The sequence below is a fragment of the Atractosteus spatula genome, chromosome 2 (genome assembly GCF_055471065.1).
Source record: "Atractosteus spatula isolate fAtrSpa1 chromosome 2, fAtrSpa1.hap1, whole genome shotgun sequence".
NCBI lineage: Eukaryota > Metazoa > Chordata > Actinopteri > Semionotiformes > Lepisosteidae > Atractosteus > Atractosteus spatula.
In genome coordinates, this window is record NC_142707.1 from 10,141,660 (window position 1) to 10,163,535 (window position 21,876).

The 21,876-nt window shown below is 40.8% G+C and overlaps 1 protein-coding gene across 3 annotated transcripts in view; it reads left to right on the top strand.

Moving 5' to 3' along the window:
* Window positions 1-12,553: 12,553 nt before the first annotated feature.
* Window positions 12,554-21,876, top strand: part of slc4a5a (solute carrier family 4 member 5a) — a 45,804-nt gene continuing 36,481 nt past the window's right edge. For 2 of the 3 annotated variants that reach the window (XM_088909364.1, XM_088909365.1), the window contains exons 1-3: window positions 12,554-12,620; window positions 13,888-14,091; window positions 19,779-19,908. In XM_088909364.1, the coding sequence (XP_088765490.1) occupies window positions 12,554-12,620; window positions 13,888-14,091; window positions 19,779-19,908 (401 nt within the window). Of the gene's footprint in view, window positions 12,621-13,887; window positions 14,092-19,778; window positions 19,909-21,876 lie in introns of those variants that run through there. The other variant, XM_088909366.1, reaches the window with a different exon arrangement.

Consider the following 21,876-nt stretch of genomic DNA (forward strand, 5'->3'; position numbering starts at 1 on the left):
GTAGTCTCCTGCCGATTGGCACTCCTGTTTAGCTGTTACTTAGTGACAGGTAGAGTCCATGTCTGTCCTCATTCACCTCCCTACGGCCTAGTGTCCATTCCTGTGAGGCTCTGTTATACTGTGTAACATGTCTTTTGTTGAAGTATTGCAGAGGGCAAGAAATAATGCAAATTATCAGTGTGATTTTATTCCAGAATAATTTAAAGCACTGTATAACAGTGTAGTTTTTTTCTATTGTCAGTAAGACATTGTCAGTGTTCAGGCTAATAGAATTTTTTTGAAGATCTTATTTTGTTTACATTCCTTCTGCTTTTCTTTTTTTTAAAACAACTTGAGGGATTTTTAACGAAGTACTGTTTCTGTGTTCTTCTGAAACTTGAGAAAAATCTGGAATAAAGGAAACATTATGAACAAGGCCCAGACGGAGGTATAGTTCAGTCTGCCCTCACATCTTGACACCACAGAAGGGCAGTGTGATGATGGCATCTGTTCACACAAAACAGACACAAACTGCAACGCTGTCACTTTTTGTGGAAGGTGGAAGGTTTGGCCTGGAGCAGGAGTCTTCAGCACCAGAACTGGGGCTCTGTTGGTAACCTGCCAGGGTTGTGAACAAATTAATTGTGATCACTTGATCAGAGTATTTTAGGAAACATTTGAAAAGTATTAATATCCCTCAGGCCTCAAAAACCTCAGTTTCTTTATTTGAACTTGCTTAATTGATAGTAGTGTATAAATGCTCCCTGTCTCTTAAAATACAGTAGTTTAAGATGACCTACTGGACATGTACAGAATCTTAGGTCGCACCAGGACCATGGAGAACATGGCACAAGCACTAAAACCGCTGAATGGTCATTGTTACTGGATCAGTAAACAGAACGGAAAGAGAGCTGGTTGAATGCCTTCTGTGGCTGGCATGCTAAACGTCAAATTTCATATAGTTTGGCACTCGACAAAATATTTGCTAAAGAGCAGCAGTGCGGCTGAACTTTGTTTTAAACAAAAATCATGAGGGCTTTGCAGTGAAAGTCATTGAAAAGTGAAAACCCTTTGTGGGGGTTTAAAAACGGTCATTTTCCTATTACTTCCATAAATGCTTATTCAGAGGCTGTACAGATTATGCAAAATGCACACATTTACAACAGTACATCCTGTGTCACCACGGCGGCTCAGAGGGATTAAGAGACAATTTTTAAAATAATTACAGAGCAATTAATGGAGAGTAATGAGTTCACCCACGCAGTGTGCAGTAAGGCTGTAATCACACTAATGCTCTGTGTGGAGACCTGGATTTTAAAACTGCACCCTCCGGGGCTGACTTTCCAAGTGGATCGGTTCAGCAGGAGCAGTGTGCCGCCGGAGGAGGCAGGGCCCTGGCACTGTCAGGAAGCCCGTGTCACGGTGAGCTGGTGTGCCCCCAAACCCACTGGCATGGCCGTTCCCGTTGGGAGGATTTCTAATTGAATTTCACAGCTGAGTGTGCTTTGTCATATGCACCTGCCATTCGGGGTGGGGGGGAGCCATTTCACAGAAGTGACAGCGCAAGACCAGGCTTGTAGCCTAGATTGACTCTGGCCTGCTAACTGTGCACTGTTGTGCGTTAACTCTTTCTTTCCAGCTGTCAGTGTCTCCCTCCATCTCCCTTGATACTGTATTATAGTCTCATTCCCTCTGGTTTTCCTGTTGTTTTCCTGACACTTTCTCTTTTATCCTCCCATTTCCTGTCTCTTTCTTGTTAATCCCCTTTACGGCCTCCCTCCTGGTAGCCTTTTTACTTGTGACCGGGTGTGTGCGTTTGCTCTTACTGACCCGGGCTTATTTCAGCACCCTGAGATACAAAACGCCTGTTGCCCTCAAGGCAGATGTGAGGGAGAGAGCATTAGCCCTTTAACACTTCCTGCATCTTGTGCACATTTCCGTCCAGCATGCTGCCTCTGTTTCCTGTGCTGTAAAGTGCAGTCAGACCGAGAAATGTAGAAGGAGCTGTATAGACAGGAAATCATTTAAACCAGTTTCCTTTTTAAAAAAACAATCAGATCCCAGATAATGGATTTGTATGTAATATTGATACAGTATGGCAGAGTATCTTCAGTCACTGGGGCGTACAAAACCCTTAGCAAATACCCAAATAATGACCATGTCAATGGAATTGAGTCTGAACTTTCTTCATCCTTGTTTCTGTTTGTTGCTCCACATTGTCTTTATCTCTTTTTGCCCATCGTTGTCTTCCTCTACCTCTGCCACTCTCTTTCTTGGTCTTCTTGCCCTTTTCTTTTACTTTCTGCTTCTGTCTTCTTTATTCACATAGACAGTAAGCATAAAAAGAAAAGTCACACAAATGCAGCAGATTCACAAAGTCATCAGGAAAAGGATGTTATTATTAACAGCAGGTGCATCGTGTGTCAAACAGACATAATGAAGGTAAATTCAATATGGTGGATAACATCTGTCAGCAACAGGGGTTCTATTGTGAACGTTACTGGTCACTCCTGAAAGCAGTACAAGCTGTAAATCTGTGACTCATGCTTTCTGCCACGTTGCAGATATTGTAAAGTACGATTCTTATCCCATTCCTCTCACAGAGTCTGGTCAGGCAGGTCTGTGCCTGTTTACAAGTCCGTGAGCCCTAGATGTCCAGCTCAACCCATAGATATTTAATGGGGCTCAAGCTTGGAGACAAGGGTGTCCATGGAGTAACTATTACATTCTCATCTCATCAAGAAAGCCGTCCTCATACAAGCAGCAGGAGGACACCTGTGGTCCTGCTGGGATGTTGTCATGTGAGGGTGTCTGTAGGAGGGCAACAAGTGAGAACCCAGGACTTGAACAATGTACACTGTACAGTCCAGTCAGGTTCCATCAGTCACTACACGCAGAGCTTTTAGTGCCTAAACACTCTAGGTTGCACTTGGATGTCCAGCACAATGGTCTACACAAAACCACGATTCATTGCTACAGCAAACTTTGACCGCTTGTGTTCATCTGAGGTATTGCGCCAGTATTACAATGAAACAAATGCATTGTTCTCTTTATAAGAAAGGCTTTTGGCCTTGTTCTATGGTTTTATTCCTTGATTTTCCATCAGCTTTGACATCCAACAGGTAAAATCACCTGAGCCCAGTCAATTTAGTGCTTGTGTCAAATAACTCCAAATCAGTCTAGTTTTGTCTTGGTGTCCATCACGAATGATCATTTAATCAGGATGACATCAAAAATATGTAATCATGATCAAAATCAGTATATTTTTCTAAAAGTATGGATGCATAAGTAGATTGAGAAGGATCTTTTGATGCACTATACCTCATTCTGGCTCTGCTTATCTTCTAAGGTGCACTGCCAGCATACCTTCATTTTCTACACATCATCATTAGAAATAGGACATTGTTGTTACCTGCTTAACAGCCATGTAGTGCTTATTGAGCTGCCATTCTTACAGTGTCAGCGTTACCCACTGCAATGCAACGCAGAAGTCTATACATAACCCGTGTGGAAATGTGTTAATATTCACATTGAATGCCATTCCCAGGGGACAAGCTCTTCAAATAGATTGCGTCTGGTGAGTAAATACATGTTCCGCCTGGCTGCGTACTAATAAAGAAATATGGGAAAAAAACTAATGTCGGCATTTGAGAGTAAAAATGATTTGTTCCCAGCAGGTGTTGCATTTTTTTTTTAAATAAAAAAAAAAACTGTTCATTTAGAATTTTTTCCAGTGTCATTTCCCAGACTGCACTGCTGCCACTGGGTCTGTATGCCAGGAGTGAAGGTAGGAAAGAGAAGGAAGGGATTTGAACATTAGAGATAAGGTGGGAGCTGAAAGGGTCACAGGACTGGGATGCCTCTTGGCAGTAATGTAGCAAGATTTTCACAATCATTGCAGTCCTTTGTTGTAGATACCAGTAATACTGTACCTCAGGGGCTGCAGTGTCTTCTTGCTTACCTAAGTCTTTAATTAAATTATGGATCTCCTAGTTTTCCCTAATTAGAAACACTTTATAATACAGGTACACTAGCTATGCTGCAATTGCATTGTATTTGCTGTACATCATAACAAGCATGTGTCTTGCAAGTAAATTATGTGTAGTTGCATGTAAGATGCTATCATTGAATACACACAATTACAAAAATGCCTAAGAACACATCATCTTACTTCTCTGAGGTGTAAACATGTTAAATTGCATCAGATGAACTAATTCAACCTCTTTTAAGGTTTCCATCGTTTAAAGGGCTCATAAGCACCAACTTTGAATAGGTTTAGATCCAAGTAGTTGTATAAATAAACTGGAATAACATATTCCTATTACAAGAATACCTTTCATGTATAGCAATGATTTTACTTGTGCAGGTCAAGAACTTTACCGTTTCTCTTCTTTTAATGAGAAATCTGTTTAAAACCTGCTGGTCTGTAGTCATCCAGGACATAGGTTTTTAATTTGTTGTGCTGTTGGACTGCTTGCATTTCAGAATGAAATACTTCTTGCATGTTAAAGTGAATGCCCACCCTGGCTTTTTTAACAACACCGCTGTATATACAGCCTATGTGTCAGCTCTCTGCATGAGAGACCCACACATTTAGTCTGGTCTCTAGCTGATACTGCTGCGTTCGCTCAGTGCATGGTGCCTTGAGCCAAGTCCAAACTACTCTAACAACATGAGCAGCTGCAAATGAGAGGAGCCCATTTTGTAATTAGTAGCTAATTGATTTTATGATCTCATCCAGCTGTGTCTTTAAGAAAGTCAAAGGTATTGATTAAAGGTATTGGTTGCAACAACATGATTGGGTAGTTTGCTCCAGACACAACTAGTTTTTTTTTATGCTGCTTGTAAAGCAGAATTAACCAGATAATGTTCCATGCATCCATCCATTTTCATTTTCTAAATGCTTTTTCCAGTTCAGGGTCATGGAGGAGCCAGAGCCTATCCCAGCAAGCAATGGGCATGTGGGCACATACATGGGGTACATCCTGTATAGGATGACAATCTATGGCAGGTCATACCAACACAAACACAGAGATACACACACTCACACATGGGCCAAAAGACAATTAAATCAGTATGTGTTTGGACTGAAGGAGGAAACCCATGTGAACACAAGGAGAACATACAAACTCCACGCAGACAGCACCCCGGGTCTGTAATCGAACCCAGGGCCCCAACACTGCAAGACAACAATGCTTACCACTTCTTAATGTTCTGTTCATTGTACACTGTTAGTATTTTGTTATGTTTGTACTGTATCTCCAAGCTCTGATTGATTCAATGCCAGAGTTTCTGATATAGTGCTTGATCGAGTTAAGGCAATAGGAGAAAAAAGCTTTGACACCATTATGGCTGACCTAAAACGAGGAAAATAACAATTAATAAGTGACCTGTTTCACCATGCTGAAAAATAATAACTGCCTAGGACATTATTAAGAGCTTGTAACTTGATTACAGGGCAGTGGGCTCTTAAGACGTTTAGCATCTAATTGATATTATTGGAATTGATACCTGAAGAATCATATTAAATCCAGAGTGTGTGTGTTGTAAACTTCAAGCAAATGGTTAACTAAAATCAAGTAATTGCATTAATCATGAGTCACTTAGTCAGTGCTGTCTTCTGATAACATTTACAGTGCAGTCATTAACCTTACTGGCTAAAAATCATGTTAGGCATCGATATATCTCCCTGTGATAAAATCAGCACTGTTTCTACATTGATCAGTAACTGAAGTCTGGCATCTGTATACTTGTATTTTCCTATTTACATTTTCCTCAGGCGTTTTGTTAAGGGTTTTCAAACTGGCTGTGGTCACAGTATAGCGTGATGGTGAGCTGTGCCCCCTACTCTCCCAATATCGGTCAAATCTGAGTTCAGCCACATCATGAGATACCGCTTTCTCACACTGCATTGACAGGGTCGGGCATGTCTTTTTTTCTTCACTTCACTGCTGCATCGCACACATGGCTGTTTACTGACATCTAGCGGTCAATTGGTAAAATGTCCGTTTTCGAGTAGGTAAATTGGCTGGTTCTCTCATACGTTGAAAATGGTAAAACGAAAAAAAGCATCCGTTTTGCTTGTGATATGTTTTCTCGCCGTTTGAAAAATATCACTTTTACTTTGCATATGGTGTTCATCCATTATTCTTTAAATTTGTTTCTATGGGCTTGACAGGGAAATATGAAATTGTTGTTGGACATAATAGTAATAGGACATATAGAACTATTTTTTGTCCTATTATCCCTCCGTTAGGGTTACCACAAGACATTTAAAAGTTAGATTAAAGATTTATTCTTTTAAATTTATAATGTAGGCAGTATGACCTATACGTGTCAATCTTTTCTTCGTGATTGACAGATAGATGAGTGTGGAAACGAAATTAAATGTGTAATTGGTATTCTGAGGCTAAAAATACACGAATGTTGTTTGCTGCCTTTAGATTCAGTAGCTATGTTTACAAATGTATACGACGACTAAATAATTTAAGGACTCAGACTTGTTTTCTTCTAAAGTTAATTTTTATTTTTAGAGCTTTGTTAGCTTTAATCCACCTTGGTAACTGACTTTTGCAATAGATAAGAAATATATTTCCCCCCTAACTGCAATCCCTTTTCAACCATTAAGACGCGACCACTCCGCTATGCCTTAACGAAAAGCCTAAGATTTGTTGTATAGTATATAATTTATAGTATATAGTCCATATTTTTTTGTTTTATGCTTTCGTGTATACAAGCAGTGCTGGACTGGTCTACAGGTAAAAGAGTTCCAGTACTTAAAGAATTACTGTAAAATGAAAATGATCTGAAGTCATCTGGGCTACGGAGAGCTTTACAGTAGGCTTTGACTTCATTAGTGTGATTTAAATTTGCAGAATATTGTTAAATGTTTCTGCTTCAACCAACATCTGTTTAAAATTCATGGTTCGGTACCTACAGGAAAAAAGAGACACCCACACACCTGCAAACTACTCGCCCGAATCTGAATTTTAGTGTGACTTTGTTTCACTCAGCCTGGCAGAGAGGAGCCCAGTGTCACCCTGACTGAGGACGAGCGCTCAGAGCGCTTTGCGGTGTATTGGACAACTAGCAAGCGAATATCGCTCCCCCGCGGGACAGTGTGTGCGAACACCGGCACAGAGAGGAGGTGGGGGGGGGAGGGGTTGTCATTAAATTGATCAGAGCTGGAGATACAGTAAATGAGTCTATATAGCCTGTCATGGAAATCTGCGATGTGAGGCGACGCGTGGGTGAGCAGCAATTGGTAAACCACCAGGGACCCGTCACCATACAGGCTCGGCAGAGGTCTGGTAAGACGGAGACGGGTGGTGTCGAAAGTTCTCATGCTACCACAGAGCAATACAGCCAGAAACACTGCGGACTGGCCTAGATTGATTTTAAAATCAATCCTGGTCCCCTCGGGAAGCTATGGGATCTTTTCTTCCTTCATAACCAAGTCTAAATTTGTTTGTTCTTTATTTAATGCATTCTCATTTGCACCTTACAGAATGGCGAAGATCATAAAACTTAAGCACCCCACTGTTACCTACCCTCTGATGCTGGGGAGCAGGGCTGTAAGCTTAAATGCGCAAGCAGTCTACTCAGGTACAGGTCTTGGGGAAAGCGTCTCACTTTTTGGTTTTCTCCAGGTAGTGAGCAAGCACGGACAGTTGGGAATGGGGGCAAACTATTAAATGTGGTTAATTTAAATATTCGTGGTCCCTTTATGCTGTTATACTGCCTTACAAGCAATAAGATACTGATTCATTCTTGACTTTATCTGAATTTATCAGATAGTTTCACAAAATGAAAAAAACAAAATGGAGAGAGGGAGGCACTAAGGAAGTTTCCATTGTTACAGAAGAGGCTTTAGTTTTATTTGGTTTTCCAGAGCACTAAAAGAAATGACTATGCCTGTGGTGACGGCACTTGTTTTATTAATTGGTTCTGCAAGGGAAAGTGTGGCTTTTAAATTTTAAGTCAGAAGTGATGAATCTCAGTTCTGCATAGTGCATCATAATGGGGACGAGACGTGGGCCATTAGAAAGTTCAGTGTTTCTCTTGTGTGCCCATGTGATTGATTATTTGTTTAATGTGCTTCCTACTCTTGCAGTACTGTATATGCTTTGCTTAGTGTCCGATTTACTGCAGTCACTGTACAGACCCTACAAGTTTTTATTTGTAGCTATATGTGTCACGAATCTTGCCATATTAAAATGAGCACCTACCAACACAGTCTCTTTAGCTTCTTCTCATACCACCACTTAGATTGTGGTATAGAAATCTTCTGCTTGGGGCTATTCATGACACAAACACTGTTGTGTTAGTGTCTACTCCATTTTGTGCTAAGTCTTGTGCTCTCAATATCAAAGCTTCTAATTTGTACTGTATATGTCAAGGCTTTAGGATTATGGTCTCATTCTCCATCCAGGTTTAGTATACGGTTTCCCAATACTGGTTGTGGTGACTCCCCAGTATCTGCTGGTATTCACTCTAACTGGACTTTAAGCTGCTCAATGGGGGCCTTATCTAATTATCTATAATTAACTGCATATTTTAATTGTTTCCTGCCCCTTAAAATGTTTTTTTTTTCAGATTCTGAAATGAAAAGAATGAGAAAAGAGTCTAGTTGGTAAATTATAACAGTAGAGCATCGATTATCTGGTACCTGTGGGGGAAAAGGTCTTATATAAAAAAATATATGCATAAAGAATGGATTACTTAGAAACATACAAATAGACTCTATCCACATGGCTAAAATACTGTATTGCAGGAAAACAGTCCTGTACATATTACTTCACCATATTTAATACCACGTGCAACATATTACATTTAGTTCAAGTAGGTACAGTAGCTGCATAAGCATGCGTAGGCTGCAAAGGAACAACTAAAGTTTTATTCCATGCTGACAAGAGAAGAAAAGAAACAATGTTTTGGTTGTGGAGCCTTCTTCAGGTGTGAGGAGAAGGCTCCACAGCCGAAATGTTTTGTTTCTTTTCTTCTCTTGTCAGCATGGAATAAACCTTTACTTGTTCCTTCACATATTACATTAAGTACAGTACCCATTTAATGAAACAATAGATCGTTTGTCAACACTGTATGATATATTGAATTATCACCAGATTGGCTTAATTGCCTTCATCTTAAACAAGCAGAGTGCGTAAGAGTGGAAAATAACAAATACTGCAGTACAGCTGAGGCACAGGGCCATCGGTTGAGCTTCACCTTGTTGGAATGCTGTTCTTAGTGTGGGAGAGCTGAATGGCTTTACAGTGTGCTGTTGTCTGTCAGTCTTCCCTATCTCATTCCGCCTCATGCTGTGCACTGATGATGAGATGACCATGCCTTTTCACAGCTGCTTGATTTGGAACTCAATGCACGTTACCCTGAGCATGTTCTCCCCAAAGACCTCCAGGCTGTGAACTGCCAATACCAACAGTCCAGTGTGAGCTAGGCTCCCATAGGCTCCCACTCTCCATGTTGTGGAACACAAAGTGACTCATCATTAATACACAGTAGATCTCCATTCTGTACTGTCCAGGGTTAGTACATCTCTCCTCCACAAATCTCACAATTCTCCAACATCTACAGGTATGTTTCTTTGGGTGTTTCTTGCATGTATGTGTGTAGTTTTGCTTGTGTACCTGTCTTTTCTTTATTGTTTATATACAGTATCTCTCAAGCAAAGGTTTGATATGAATGTGCAAAGCATGGGTGAAATAGCAACACATAAACTTGCAGCAACTACTGTATCAGGCAGTTATAACGAAAACTCAGGATTTAAGACTGTAGAGAGAAGAGCAAGATAGAAAATTTATAAAGTTGAAAGAATACAAAGATTTTTCAAAGTCAGTATTTTGAGGTATGGGTCTGTTTCAGGCTTTGCAGCAAACCAAGGTCATTATGCGTCTTACAGTATATGTGTCTTGAGCACTCCTGCTCATATTATTTAAAATGCAACTCATTTTGTCTTCTTAACCTTTCAGTAAGTTAGTGGGTGATTTGGCCGATTCTGTATATGATTATCACTGGAAAGTTTGATGATTGATGGTACATTTCTTCTACTGTCTTTTTGTCTGAGCACTCTTCATATGATAAATAACACTTTATTTACAGGAAGGGTAAAGGTAATACGGAATAAAACTCACCACTTGTGTTTAGTCTTTTATTTTCACTCAGTCTATGCTGATTAGCTTTCTTTATGTATTATAATGCAAAAAGGGGCAAAGGTTTATATGCATAACCCCCTATCTGTGGAAAGAGTTATATGCTGATAATTACGACTGAACAAAACATGTGGATCAAATAGATTAAATCAAAATGGAACCTTTCCTATTGACTAGTTAATTTCACACACTAATGACTTTAAGTAGAAGCCCTTTTTTCCTCGATGACGTTGTCTAGAAATTCCTTGCTCGTTGAGGAGCGCTTTCATTTTTCTAAATTTAATTTTAATTTGTACATAAGTCAGCTTTACAGATAAAAATAAAAACGCCTAAAACCTTCTTTGACCAAGAAGAAAAGATGTTTCTAGGAGTCAACATTATTTTCATGACTGAGGACAGAATAGGATGCTTATCAGTCATTCTTTATTTTCTGACCAAATTCACACCTTGCTATTCTTTTGTAGAGTTTGATCCAGCAACAAATAATTTCCTAGAATAGACAATACATGTTTATAGTGCCTTTGCAGTGAACAAACAGGTTTATATGTTTAGAAGAGAATAATTATCACAATATGTCATAGACATGTCAACTGCATGTTTTTCTGGTTTGTTAGCATGACATTTTATTAGTAACATTTCTATAGCAACAACATCTTTATATACCAGCAATTTCACGATTTCCTTATTCTCACTAATTGATGTATCTAATGTAAATGTAGGTGGTTTGTTAAACCCCCCTATAATGTCTTACTCATGCTACAGTGGCTGAATGAGGTGCTTTACAAACTACATAATGCTTACAAAGACAAACAGGTTTGAAAAAAGTATTTTTTTTTCTGACTGTGCTGAATGTGTGTGTGAGAGTGCTGTGTGGAGGTATGGAGCTCCAGTGGGTGTGTCAGAGTGAAAGTGCCTTTACTGACCATTGATCGGGCTGTCAGAGCAGATAAGCACTGGACACCCAGTGGGCATGAAGGACACAAAGTAATTTAATATCCAAAAAAAGATATCTAACAAGGAGGGATGGGAACTGTACAACACTGTCCCCATTATGAATATTTTGGACCCAAAAAGCAAATTGCTTCTATTTTAACTACATTTTAGGGGATTTTAATTATTGTGAAAAAGGAACTAATACTGGAAATTAACTACTGTATGGAAGCAAAGAAAAACATTGAAATTATGCCAACCTTTAAAAGTAATAAAGTTCTTTAAAAGCAAAAAAAATCATGTTACTGTATGTTTTTTTTTCTGAAAGAAGCAAATTAGGAATAATGCTTTGGCAGAAATAGAAACAAATATCCATGAGCTTAACTAATGTACAATTACCTAAGGTTAGTGTAGTGCAAATCAATACACTGGCCTTTCATTAATATATCCCTGTAACTTATGGGAAAAGTCTATGACCAAGTCCCAGTGGGTCAATGAATTATGTTTTTGATTCGTATTTATTATCACTTGATTAACTGTTTCCCGCCTGCAATTTTTTGCTTTGTTCATAAGACATAAGATGGATGGTTTCTATTGTCAACTGGAACAAGCACCAGTGACTATGACTATACAGTATACTGTATGTGAACAATAATTGTTTTCCTTAATGAATTTTATTCAAGTTTGGTAGACCTTTAAGTATTAAATCACTGGCTTTAATACTTATTTCAAGGTTTTTATTGTTTTTCCATGCATTGCCTTAATTAAGAGATAAAGCATTTTATAACTAATTATTTAGACACTGAGTTTGCAAGCATGTGAAGTACAAGTACTGTTATAATTGCATAGTGCCTTTATTATCGTTCAATATGGAAAGATTCATCACCCTTCTGATTATGGAAACATTTTAAGATGAAGGCATCTTCCTGTAATTTCCTGCTATTTTACTAATTAGCACTTACTGATATCCTCTATGATCTTTGTAATAATTCAGAATGTTAAATCACATTGTGATTTGCAACGCTAAGGCCTCCAGCAGAAACAGAGCTCCTGTTAGAGTAATTGAGACAGGGAGGAATGACATTGTGTGAAGTTCTTTTTTTGTCTGCAAATTCCCTGAGTCTGGAAGACAATGCTATAAATGACAACCCAAAAACTACACAAAACCGGGGTAACTTAAAACACACAAAAGCTTTGAAAATGAAGAAAATAAACAACAAATGGAAAAGACAGATCTTACAAACTGGAATGTTAAATCCTGGACCTCTATTCAGTTCTCTTCTTGAAGAGAGAAATATATTATTTATTTCATGGACATAATTAACAAGCTGGTTATACAAACAGGCACTGAAATAGAGGGGAGAGGCTGGTATTGGAGCTCCATTTCTTTTATCCTTTATTGAAATCGTGTCACGCTGAGCCGTTGCCTCCATCAGTCTCTGTCTGTGTCCCTTGTCCACACAGCCTCCTCGACAAGGATGGATCATGATGGCTTGGTGGAAAGGGGACCTGGCAGCGGCCGTCAGCGCTACGAGGATGATGAAGGTGAGTGAGAGACAGCCTACTGTACATCCGGCAGCCCACAGGGTGTGAGAACACTCAGGTGTGTGTCTCTGAGGTCACGGGGCAGGACCGTATCCTGGTGATGCTTCTGTGGAAAGCCATTAGGAACTCCTGAGTGACTGAAAAGATTTGCTCAGCGTGCAGATTGAGTGCTGTACAGTCTAGATGTCACCATTTCGAAGCTAGATGACGTGATCAGCCACTGTAACTGGAGTTGCTCAAGTGGTAATGTGCATTTAACTGGGTACTTGGGCAACTGGCAGAAGTACCATACAGGCATAAACTGCTACTGTCATTCTCCCTCTTCACATACTCCGTTTTCGCAATACCTGTGTTGAACCAACCACACCTGTGGAACTGACGTTCCCCCTGACCTGATCCTTTAATCAGTAGTAGTAGTAGGGAGTACCTGAGGACAAGGCAGTGTGCTGCTTCGTACAGTCAGCCTGTCTCCAAGGAGGATGTACTGTATCACAGTAGTGAGCCTCTTGTTGGGTCCCTCTGGCCCGAGACAGGCAACAGTCACGCGCCATGTACTGTACACACACTCTTCCTGTCCCCTCCACCACCCTCCACAGCCCACAGCCCTTCTTGCCTCAGTCCCTGAACTTATCTACTAGAATCTTATCTTATGACCAAGCTTGAAATTCATAGCTACAGCGCTCCTTTGAAGTATTGTGTGTAAAGGCTAGTTTCACCGAGCAGATTGTTCCTCTTTCCTCTTCTCGTGTCCAGCAGATGGAGCTACGCCTTTCTAACAGTATCTTTGTTTCCTGATAGTCTTTTATTGACTGATGGCAAGCTTGTGTTAGGAGAAACACCTCCGCCCTGAGAACAGAAGAACATTGCAAATGAGAGGAGGCCATTCAGCCCATCTAGCCCGTTAGGAAGTCATTAGTTAATTGATACTAGGCTTTCATGCAGCTGTTTCTGGAAGAAAGACAGGCTGACTTCAATCACATGGCTGGGTAGCCTGATCTATTGTCATACATACCTCTAGGTAAAGAAGTACCTGCTGTTCTTGGCTTTAACGCACTTCTGTGTAGTCTCTGCCTGTGGTGTCTTGTTCCTGTTTTAGTGTGGAGACGTCCGCTGAGCTGACTTTGCTAGAGCTTTTAAGGGGTTTTGAATACTTGGGTCAGGTCCCCCTGTAGTCTTCTCCGTTCAAGACCGAAAAGGTTCAGCTCCTTCAGCCTGTCAGCACAGGACTGGTCCAGCTACATGTAAACCTTTTCCTCCGCCCGCACAGACCATCACTCTATCTACATCGGAGTGCCTGTGCCGCGCGGTTACCGCCGGAAGCGGCGGCGACGGAGGTCCACTTCCAGCCGTGAGAATGCAGAGGGTGAGCGGGAGAGGTGCTACGAGAGGGAGAGGCAGGAGCGCTCCGACACGGATGAGGGCGCACCGGGGCACCACGAGAACGGGGCCGCGGCGGACCTCAGCCGCACGAGTGAGTATGGCGCCACCTGCCTGCCACACAGCCAGGCCTGTATCCATGAAACTGGAACCTGGCTGCGATTGCAATATCGGGAGACCAACACTGACATTTTGAGTGAGAAGTAGAAGACCCCAGTTTCATTACTGACAACACTGGTACTCACTGGTACTGTTTGAAAATTAGTGGATTGACTTTGTTGATATTTTTTACTGTCAAGCAAATGCATATAAGCTTTGGACATTTTTTCAATGTTTGCGGTAGGTGTCACCGCAGCAAGAACATGCTCTATGTAATATTTAACATTATGCAATTTTGGTTTGAACTCAACTCAAACACATTTTGGTTTGAATTCAAAAACCTTAAACAATTGGCAGCCCTTGAGAAATATTGTTGTTTTCTAAGGTGTCTATGAAACACTCATTTCTGCAGCACTACAGGGAAATGAGTGGGTGATAAAATAGAAGACATATCAGGAAAAACATCTGCAAGAAATTGTGTTCATCAGTGTTGAATATATGAAACTCTTTAAGATTATTAAGAATTAATGCTTTTCAAATGCGCCCAGTGTAAAAACACACCCTGCACATTTAAAAATGCTCTTTAAGTTGTTTTTCTGGGTAAAAACTACATGTTATGCTGCTAATTTATAATACAAAACGAACTGTAGCTCTATTTATATTGAAAGGTTCCAGACAGACTTGTCATCAGGTAAAAATCAAGTGTTCACTTCATCTGCCACTGAAGTGTAGCACCCTGTAGTGCCCTGTTTTTTAAAACAATTCCTTTATTTTTATTTATTCAAAACCTCTGCCTCATGTCATGCACTGTTAATGGCTCTTCAGCCGTGATCAGTAGTGAATGCCCATGCTTGGAGTTTTCCACACTGAACACGCAGTTCTGCTCTGCTAATCCCTGCCAGGGAGCTGGGGAGGGGGATCAGGGGAGAATTCGCGCTCAGAGTTGGACCTGTGCAGGCTGGGTTAAACAAGCCCTGGATTTGCTACAGCTACAGTAGCAGCAGCAGGACGTGAATCAGGAACTGTGAGGTGCGTGCCACAGGTCCACTAATCCACTCCCCACACCCGTGGTTTGATTCACAAGCTTCACGCCAAGTCATGGACAGAGTGCAGAGCCCTGGCACTATGCTGGGTTCCACAGATGCGCAGATCCAAGAGAAAGGAACACATGGACTGATGCTGCCCATCATGCCAGGTAAAGGAGCCAAACTGTGGATTGTCTGCATTTTGTGGGAACTTAATAGAGAGCGAGAGAGAACTATTTCTCGTGCGACGCAGCCATCAAGAACGCATGAGATCACAGAGTTGTCGTCAAGTTGAAATCAAGTGTTGTGGCGAATGGCCGCAGCACAGCCCCTTTGTGCAGAGTGATTTTGTTAAACAAGGGCCAGTTGCAGTTTGCGATGTACTGTTTTTGTATCTCTTGTTTTATGCGTTGTTTGTATCCAGACCTTTTACGCTTAAACGAGCTGCAGGGCCCTCCACGTTTTTAAATCAGATCTGCATTTGTAAACAGAGCCGGGATTCTTTACTAAATATGAGAATTATTCATTCTTGCTAGCAAATCTGCTTGTGGTCTGCTGCTGGAGCTCTCAAGTTTTCAAGTGTTTAGTATTTATGGTGGAATTTTTTAGCATTGCTGTGCGTACACGACAAGTTTAGCATCATATTCATTTAATACATTTACCGTTTCTGGACTCTAAACATTACCTCTGTTTTTATAGATGTTTCCTTGCCTAAGAGCGCCTTAAGAATCCGTAACTTATTATGTACTGCTTGTAATACAGTACATAGATCATTCTCATGTGCAAGTGTAAGTAAAACTTCCTGATATTTTTAGGTATGCTGATCGATGGATTTTGTTAGTGGGATTCAGTGCTGTAAATGATGATTTCTTCTCAATCAACAAACGAGGATAACATTTAAAGGGAAAAACGCAATGAAACAATTGTTGTTAGTAAACCTGTTTGTAACAGGTTTAAGCCACTTAAGCTTATGTGGTAGTTGTTGGCACAGGTGCAGTCACTAAATACTTGGAATCATTGAGTCGGAGGATTTAGTGGCTGTACGTTGAGCCTCAATCATCACTCTTACCCTAGTATCCCTAAAGCTAGCTGCACATTCATACTCAGACTTACTGCACGACACAGTAGTTGTTCGTGAGCCAACACCTTCTTCACAGTAACAAGCACCCCGAGCCTGTTCATACTTCTTTTTCTGGAATATCAGTGAAATGGTTGAATGGAATAGACAGAGAGACTTGTCAACTTGTGAATAAAACCACAAGACATATTCTCTCCAAAAGCCTGGTCTGCATAGTAATCAGAAACACAGCTGGCTCACCTGGGCCTCAGTTCTAGAAGAGGTGCCCCAGTGCCTTCTGAAGAGGGGGGACACTTCAGAGCGAAAGTTTAGTGTACAGACGTCCTGGACGTGGATAATCGGTGACCCTTGAGAGAAAAAGAGTTCTAGAGAGACTCTCCTGTGGGTTTATGTTTGCAGAAATGAAAGCAACAGACTGTATTCTTACAGCATAAAGGCATACAGTATTTACTCATGCAAGACTCAAGCATCACTAGGGAAATCACAAGAAACTCAAGAAACAGAAGTTTCTTCTCTATTTCTGGTTATGGCTTTCATTGCAGCATGGATGGGATACTGTAGAATGTCCGTTAGGAGAAAGACTTTACTTATACTATACAGTACCTTAGTAATGTCCTGCAACTCAGCAGAGAAATATTCAAGACTGGCCTACCATTAATGCACTACACATCCACTTAGCTCAGTTTAGGGGGATTTCTGAACACCCATCTCCTTTAAAACCTGTTTAAGTCCATAAGTGTATATACACCTACTGTACATAATAATAAAAACTAATTGTTTGCAGAAATAGAGCGCCTTTCCAAAGCACCTCGCATATAGGCCATGGTGAAATTTAACCATGACACTGGGGTTGACACCCCTACTCTTAAAAGCAATGCTATGGGATTTCTAAAAACCCAGTTCAGTACTTGGAAGCTTTGTTTAACATTTTATCCATAGGAGAGTACCACCTACAGTGAACCTTCCGTCAACAATCTGGGACATTAATTTGAAAGTACAAGTCCAAAGGAAGGAGTGCCGTCCGCACAATGACTGTCTAGCGATTTATCAAAGTATGATAATGTTCATAACCAGCTCTTAATCAGTAGATCTACACTGGCAAACCCTGCAGTTGATCAGTTTCTCTTCACGTCTTCACTGAGTTTTTCATGACTGATGTCAGCATGTAGTAGCAACAGCTTTAAATTTCAATTTGATATTTGATTTTCTAGCAAATGGAAAGGTTTCTTTAAATGATTTTCATTGCCGTTTTTGAGCAAACTTCATTTATACATTTGTTGTAGCCCGAAGCAGGAGAATGAGGCTTGCCGAGGATTGTGATTAACTGGATTACTTTGTTCCTCACTAAACTAAAACGGAAAGACCGGCACGTGCTGATAAGCTCCAGTTCTGAGGGGAAAAAAAAGACTTCCACGGGAAATGTAGGGCAGTCTGAACCGAGATAATGACTAGCGTGGCTGTCTGCGCCCTGTGTGTGATCCCCCCTTTCAGCTCACAGGGATGTGAGTTGATATCTTTTTAACATTAGGAAGGATGAACCTGAAGACAAATCCAAGAAAGATCCAAGATTCCAGAGTTAGATCACTGTAAAGATACTGTATTGGTAATATGGTATAGGTATGGATGCCTTGCTTTTTACAGTATGTTATATATATTAACTCTCAAACTGACTACTAACTAATACAGTGTTTGTGTTGATACTTACGGAGTCGTACAACTTTAATAGGAGCAGATTGAACATATTGGTAACTATAACAAGGTTGAAATACCAGGCTCAAATTAAACACACATTAGATTGAACATATTGGTTACTATAACTAGGGTAAAACACTGAGCTCAAATGGAACACACACTAACACAGTAGAATTTGTTAGTTCATTCTTCTGCTTTAACAGAGTCTGACTTAAACAATAGAGTATATGTCTGAGATTTACACTATTCTTGTAAACATACTGATCAAGTTATGGAACAAGTAAAGGTGCTGAAATTGTTCAGCATGGAATAAATCTTTACTTGTTCCTTTTCAGCCTATACATGCTGACGCAGCTACCTACTTGAATTTCTGATCGAATTATGCTCTTTTGAGAAACATTATCAAGTACAGAATGTAGAAATATTAGAAATCTGACATTAGCATCAGAACTGAAGTTACCCCAGCATCATACTTGCTCTGAGCTGAATTCTGCCTTGTTAAAGCACCCTTTTCAGAAAAAATGACTGTTTTTTTTGTATTTTAAATTAGTTTTAATAAATAATTTGGGAAACATAATATCACACCTGTCAACTTTGGAACTGCATGGCAACCTAGAGTATACAGTATCTGGTGACAAGATTTTCAACTTGCTGGAATGTCAAGCTGGTCCCAGACTGACCAATCAGAGACCAGCATTATTTTGTGCAACTGTATAATATTTATTCCACTTAATAAATTAGTATATAACCTGGTCTCACACACAGGGTTCATACTGTATACTTATGTCTTAAACTTTGAATGCTTTTAGTGGGTCAGGCTCATTAAATTAAACCCATTAAAGTACAGAGAAAAACTGTCCTGTGGTTTCCCAGTGTCCGCATGACGCTTTCTATAGATCTTTAGCTCCAATGGGGAGCATGCAGAGTTTGTGCCCTGAGGGCCGTGGAATTTGAGTTTCCAGTTCCTGGTCACAGGCAGAAGCAAGAGTCGCACATTGGATACCAATATTAACATCATCATGCCTCACAATCCCTGATGAACATATGCGGACACACTCAGTCTGGTCTGGATCTTTCCATGCTGTCGCCAGCCTTGCATTGATTTTCAGTGGTTTATTTTGAATTTGCTGATTGTGATGTGGGCTTCTCCTTCTCTGATCCTTTTTTTCCCCTTATTATATTGTTACTGGCCAAGGTACAGTAGTTTCTCATGAAGTGTGCATTTATTGTTTACAGAAAAGTAACACCGGTCCTGAAATAAGCTTTGAGAATTCTTTTCACTCTTTGTTTCTTCATAAAAAGAAAAAGCAGAACCCGCCGACATGTTTTAACCTGCTGTGTTAAAATATATATTTCACCGCAGAACCTGCCGACATGTTTTAACCTGTTGTGTTAATATACCCAATATAGTTCAGGTGGGTAGCTGCGTAGGCTGCAAAGGAACAAGTAATAGGTTTATTCCATGCTGAAAAAAAGAAGAAAGAGAACACAACGTTTCGGCCGTGGAGCCTTCTTCAGGTGTCACCTGAAGAAGGCTCCACGGCCGAAACGTTGTGTTCTCTTTCTTCTTTTTTTCAGCATGGAATAAACCTATTACATATACCCAATATGGCAACCCAATATGGCATTGGTATGAATACAAGTGATGAAGAGCCCAGCTTTACAGCTATTTTTGTTTTAAAAGGAGAAAATAAAAAAGAAAACTAGAAGGACAACTTTCAAAGTTGACTGCACTAATGAAAAATCTTGTCATCATATTCTGCTTATTTTCTCTTGTCCACCCCTGTACTGTCGCACATATTCGGGCCTAGAGCACGCAGTGGCTGAGGAAGAGCTGTGGCCTGTGTCAGTGCGTGCAGTCTGACCGTGCTCGCTGTGTATTGGCAGTGTCCCCAGCGGCGGAGCGGCTCCGCTATATCCTGGGCGAAGAGGACGACGTGCCCACCCCCACCCTCTTCACTGAGATGGACACCCTGCAGCACGACGGCGAGGAGCTGGAGTGGAAGGAGTCTGCCAGGTCACTCCGTTTATCTGTCTTTCTTGGGAGTAGAAAACAGGAATTCCCTCGCGCGGTTTCATCCGTCTCACTGTTTACCCAGCTGTAAGATTGTGTATGCAGTATACATCCCAGCAAAGGCTGCAGGATACATGCATCTCCCTTTTTTTGCATGATCGTGCATAGACATACATGGAATTAAAGCCCAGACCACATAATCTATAGTCCAGCAGGTTGTCTTGTAATCTTTACCTCCTCTGTTGCTAAAGACTTGGAAAGAACACAGGCAATTGATCAACTAATTAGCTCAATTACATAACTAAGAGAACAACCGCGATGAAAGCCAGAAACCCCTATGGCTCTTAATAACTGGCCGGTCAAGTCTCAGTCGCCGCCGTCTCATACTGTTGTCCAGCCAGAGATGGCCACCCTCAGGCCTCAAACCTAATTAATTGCATCACTTTTTCTTCCCGACAAAACTAGAAAACAAGAAAAGGCCCGTTGACCTTCACCGAGTTAAAACATTTATACCATTGGAGTACTGTACTTCTTTTTTGTCCAATCAGTATCATTTTTATGCTTTCAGTCTCTGCAAATTGCCACTCCTTTGTGTGTGTCCCTGTATGTTTGAGATCGTATCTGACTTTTTGTCTTGGTGCATTCATCTTGTTGCCTTGGAATGTGTGTTTTGCTTCTTTTTGGTCAGTTTGTCTCACTGTTTGCCTCAGTACTTCACACTTCTGTGTAGTGGGGCTACTGGTATACAGTATAATGGCTCCCCAGCATCACCCAGGTGGGTGCTGCACTTCAATGGTGAAGTGGATGACCTCCTATGTTAAACATATTGAAATCCTTCAGAGTGGATCAATGGTATTCTTACTACCGCTACTTCACGCTGCGTCTCTGTTAATCTGCCTGTCCGCGCTGGCTGTCTCTGTGCACTTTCATGGCTTATTTTCAAATACTCTTTGTGCTTCCTCTGTCTGTTTCTGTCGTTCAATGTGTGTCTGAGGGTGGTTCTTGTCTTTGTGTTGTCTCTCTCACTCCTTCCTTAGTTTTTCTTTATTCCCTGGTTTTTCCATGCTCCTTTGTATCCCACTTTTTACCCTAATTTTCCCTTGCGTGCTAATTTTCTCTGGGACTTCGACGGGAGTGTGTTTTAAGTCCACTGCTGGGATATGACTTGGAAGTAGAGCCTACGAAGGCAGTGGAAAAGAGGGCTGGTCCTCCTGGCTTCCCTCATGTTACAACATGCCAGTGTAATAATGCCTTTCTAATAACATCTTCAAAAGCACATCCCCTCAGTGGTAAATCCCTAACTAATGAAGCCGCAGTGGTGGCTACTGCAACGCCAATATTAACCTTGCCAAAGCCTTTGGAAGAATATAGCTGTGCCTTAATATAACAGGCTAGTAAGCTCTTAGAATAAGATCCCCCCCTCTCTTTTACCCCTCCTTTCTTCCTGCCACACTCTCTCACACTCACTGGCCTCTCAACTTTCACCCCTTTCACCGAATCAAACACCTTTTTCCACCTTCTGTCTCATTACCTCTGTACCCCAACTGTTTGAAATTGTAACAGTTTGCATATACAGAAATGAGGTTATAAAACTAGGATTCTTTGCCCAGGCATTAATTACCCTAGTGTTCTAGTTTTTAACAAAAATTTTAAGTTAAACACCACACTTAATAAATCACTGCTCCCATTAACATTTCCATTAAGGAATTGAGACAGTGGAAACAAAATTCAGAAGATACTCGGGGTCATGGGAGCAAAGATTGGGAAGCCTGTTCTTAAAAGAGAGAAGAGATGCCTGGTCCAGTTCTAGAGACAAACTAGCACTGCAGGATTTTGATCCAACCAATTTTCTCCAAAATCTTTACTGCTTTACAGTGAATTTTCAGTTCTCATAGTCTCATAGTCTCCTTTCAATTTCCACCTTTTATTCCATACATAAATGGGTGAACCGTTAATTCTGGAGCTTTACAC